We start from the raw sequence: 3,775 nt of genomic DNA, 5'->3' as shown, positions 1-3,775 counted from the left end.
TTAAAACATTTTTTTCACAATTAAAAAAAAATTTCCTAAATACTTAAATGTAGTTATCATATGACCTAGCATGTAACTACTAAATATATAGCCAAGAAATGAAAACTTACATCTGGGGCGCCTGGGTGGCTCAGTTGGTTAAGCGACTGCCTTCGGCTCAGGTCATGATCCTGGAGTCCCTGGATCGAGTCCCGCATCAGGCTCCCTGCTCGGCAGGGAGTCTGCCTCTCCCTCTGACCCTCCCCCCTCTCATGTGCTCTCTCTCTCTCAAATAAATAAATAAAATCTTTAAAAAAAAAAAAAGAAAACTTACATCTGTACACAAGAAAACTTGTACACAAATGTTATTTATGAGAGCCAAAAAGTGGAAACAACTCAAGAGCCCATCAACAGATGAACAAATAAACCAAAGTGGTATATCCATACAATGGAATATTATTTTATTTGGCCATAAATAGGAATGAAGTTCTGATACATGCAATGACATGGATAAACTTTGAAAGAATTCTGCTAAGAAACCAATCACAAAAAACACACATCTTATGATTCCATTTATATGAAATGTCCAGAATAGACAAATCTCTAGAAACAGAAAGCAGATTAGTGGCTGCCTAGGGCTGAAAGTAGGAGGTTGAGGTGGAGTGATAGTTAATGGGTATGGGGCTTCTTTTGTGGGGCATGGGGGATACGAATGTTCTAAAATTAGATTGTGGTGATGGTTACATAACTGTGACTATACTAAAAAAACCAATGAATTGTACACTTTAAATGGGTAAATTGTATGACATGGATTATATCTCAACAAAGCTGTTTTAAAAAAAGGATAACAGATCAAGACTGCCTGGGTTTGGATCCTCTCTATCACTTTGTCATTTTACCTTGGACAAGTTATTTAAGCTCTAGGCTACAGTTTCTAAACTAAACAGAGGAGTAATAGCATCACTACTAGCCTTGTTTGGAGGAATAATCTGTGAGATAATCCATGTGAAGTGCCCATAGTAAATTCTCAATAAATGTTAGCTATTATGATGATGATGATGATGATGGATTATCCAACAATCTTAGAGTTTGGTAGTATTCCCATTTTTCAGATGAGGACTCTGAGGCCCACAAAAGTTCATACTTTGCCCAAGGTCATGCACCTAATAAAGGAGCAGATATTCTGATGACACATGACTGTAAAAGCCAGGCTTTTCCACCATGTAATTTTGCCTGCTAGAGTAGATGTATCTTTTGTGTTTTAATATGCATTTATAGAAGATGCTTTAAGAATTATGTAACTAGCTTTCTCTTTTTCGCCGCCATCCTGCTCTGCGTAGCTGACTGCTTCTCGCCATGTCTTTTCACAAGACTTTCAGAATCAAGCGATTCCTGGCCAAGAAACAAAAGCAGAATCGTCCCATTCCCCAGTGGATTCGGATGAAAACCGGTAATAAAATCAGGTACAACTCCAAGAGGAGGCACTGGAGAAGAACCAAGCTGGGTCTATAAGGCGTCACACATCATGAGATGACACACTTAACTGGCACACGTCTTTAATTAAGCTGCGTGAAGATCATGTGTTCTCTCATTCTGTAAACATCCTTCCTACCTGGCCATAGAATTGTCTTATCATTGAAATGATTTTTCTCTGTGACTATGCCTCTGTACCAGTAGGTTTGTTCGGTAATAAATGTGAGACCTTTTGGCTCTACTGCTGTTGTGTTTCTGATTTGTGAAGTACAGAATTCCCCCACCTGTCAGATTCATGCATAGCACTGTCAGAACTTTCTGCAGTGATAGAAATGTCCCTTGACAACCAAGTATGTAAAGTGTGGCAAGAGGGTGCCTGGGTGGCTCAGTGCCTTAGGCGTAGGTCATGATCTCAGGGTCCTGTGATCAAGCTCCCCACTGAGCAGGGTATCTGCTTGCCCCTCCCCTGGCTCGTGCTCTCTCTTTCTCAAATAAATAAAATCTTTTCCCACTCCCCCTAGCTTGAGTTCCCTCTCTCGCTGTCTCTGTCAAATAAAAATCTTTAAAATAAATAAATAAATAAATAAAATCTTAAAAAAAAAGAATTATGTAACTGCATGTGAGAAATTAATATGCTAAAAAAGTCCAATTTTGACATAGCTTTTTATGCCAAAGTGGTATTATTTATTTACTATTCCCCAAACTGCTCTAGCTCAATCCTCTGACATAAAGTGGATCAATAAGATGACAATTTGTCAGTGTGCAAAACAAGCAGACTTCCCCTCTATCCATGTGGTATATCTGAATGGCCCTGGGCTAATTTTTACAGCAAGATTAGTGGAATTAATCATGTATTTTCTAGGTCCAGCACAGAACACTTCCCACCTTGTGTTATGGCTATTTACATATATTTCTTCTCTTCTCTTCTGAGCCCAGCTCCTGTAGGGCAGTAAAGGATGCTAAACATAGAATGTGTTCACTCAATTGCTGGGGTTTTTTTTTAGGTTTCTTTTTATTTATTTGACAGAGACACAGCAAGAGAGGGAACACAAGCAGGGGGAGTGGGAGAAGGAGAAGCAGGCTTCCCCTTTCCCACTGAGCAGGAAGCCGGATGTGGGAATCGATCCCATGACCCTGGGATCAGGACCTCAGCTGGAGGCAGACGCTTAATGACTGAGCCACCCAGGCACCCCCATTTAATTGTTTTTGAACGAGTGAGTGAATGAACAAAAAGATGAACAAATACATGCGAGCCACACACTTTAACAGTCACTGGCTCTAATACTGGCAATATACTTTCCTACAGATTGTGCACTTCATGCTAAGGGCCGGATGGAGAGTAAGATTTACAACTAAAGAGTTAAGGTATTCCTCATCCCAGAACTGGACAAAAAGTCCTAATAACTCTTACTAAGCTATAAATTGAACTACCACATATTTCCAAAAGTACTGACAGTTCCCATTTAATCACCTCCCTCTTTACTCCCCTCTCCCAAAACCATACACATGTACACAGCTGGGATTTTCTTGCTTCTTCCTTATATTTGTTAAACAATGCCTGATTAACAATCTAGTGTAGAATGTACTAGAACTGTATTTAAGTAGTACACACTGCGAAAAGCCTTCCAGCTACCATAGGAAACCAGTCTAGCTGAGTATTTAAAAAGAAGTCTAGCCTGCTACAGCCAACTAGACCTTAGTTCTACACCTTCCTGGATGGCAACTGCATACGTGGTACTCAGGGCTGTGTCTGGCACATACTAAGCATGTAGTAAACGTCTTCTGTATGAATGAATGAAATTGTCTGCTTTTCTTTGGCTCCTAATCATCTTGCCCACATTTTGTATTAGAATTCTCATTTTCCCAGGTACAGATTTGAGTTCCACTGTGGGGACTAGGGGCAAGGCTTTAGATGAAAAAATAAGAGGGATCGTTGAAAATCCATCCAATTAGAGAAAAAGGAAAGTGAAGGGATTTATAAAAGACCAGAGCTTTTTTATGCAAAATATTATCTTCGGGTTTGAGCTCTGTGCAGGTCAACTTAGTTCTCTTTCCTCTGTGGCCATGGTATGGTCCTAAACCTGTCATCTTCTGTTAATGTATGCCCTTAAAGAGGGAAGGGAACGCAATGCAAGAAGGAAATCCAATACCAATTTTGAGGGGGAGGGAAGACTCTCAAAACACAGGTTCTACTAAGTAAAAGTCAGTGACGTCATCTTTAAAGATGACATAACGTTTTAATGCACTCAAAGACCATGAAGATTATTAGCCTCCCTGATAATTCCCTGACTACAGGCAAAATAAATATCCAGAGATTAAATGA

At 39.8% G+C, this 3,775-nt stretch overlaps 1 protein-coding gene across 1 annotated transcript; it reads left to right on the top strand.

Annotated features, from left to right (window-relative positions):
- The first annotated feature begins 461 nt into the window (after positions 1–461).
- Positions 462–1,934, top strand: LOC113908579 (60S ribosomal protein L39-like). Its single transcript, XM_035727860.1, has one exon. It carries the CDS (start codon positions 1,336–1,338, stop codon positions 1,489–1,491), a length of 156 nt encoding a protein of 51 aa, XP_035583753.1. The 5' UTR covers positions 462–1,335; the 3' UTR covers positions 1,492–1,934.
- The last annotated feature ends 1,841 nt before the right edge of the window (positions 1,935–3,775 follow it).

The sequence above is a fragment of the Zalophus californianus genome, chromosome 6 (assembly GCF_009762305.2).
Source record: "Zalophus californianus isolate mZalCal1 chromosome 6, mZalCal1.pri.v2, whole genome shotgun sequence".
NCBI classification, from domain to species: Eukaryota; Metazoa; Chordata; class Mammalia; order Carnivora; family Otariidae; genus Zalophus; species Zalophus californianus.
This window is presented reverse-complemented; position numbering and strand designations above follow the sequence as displayed.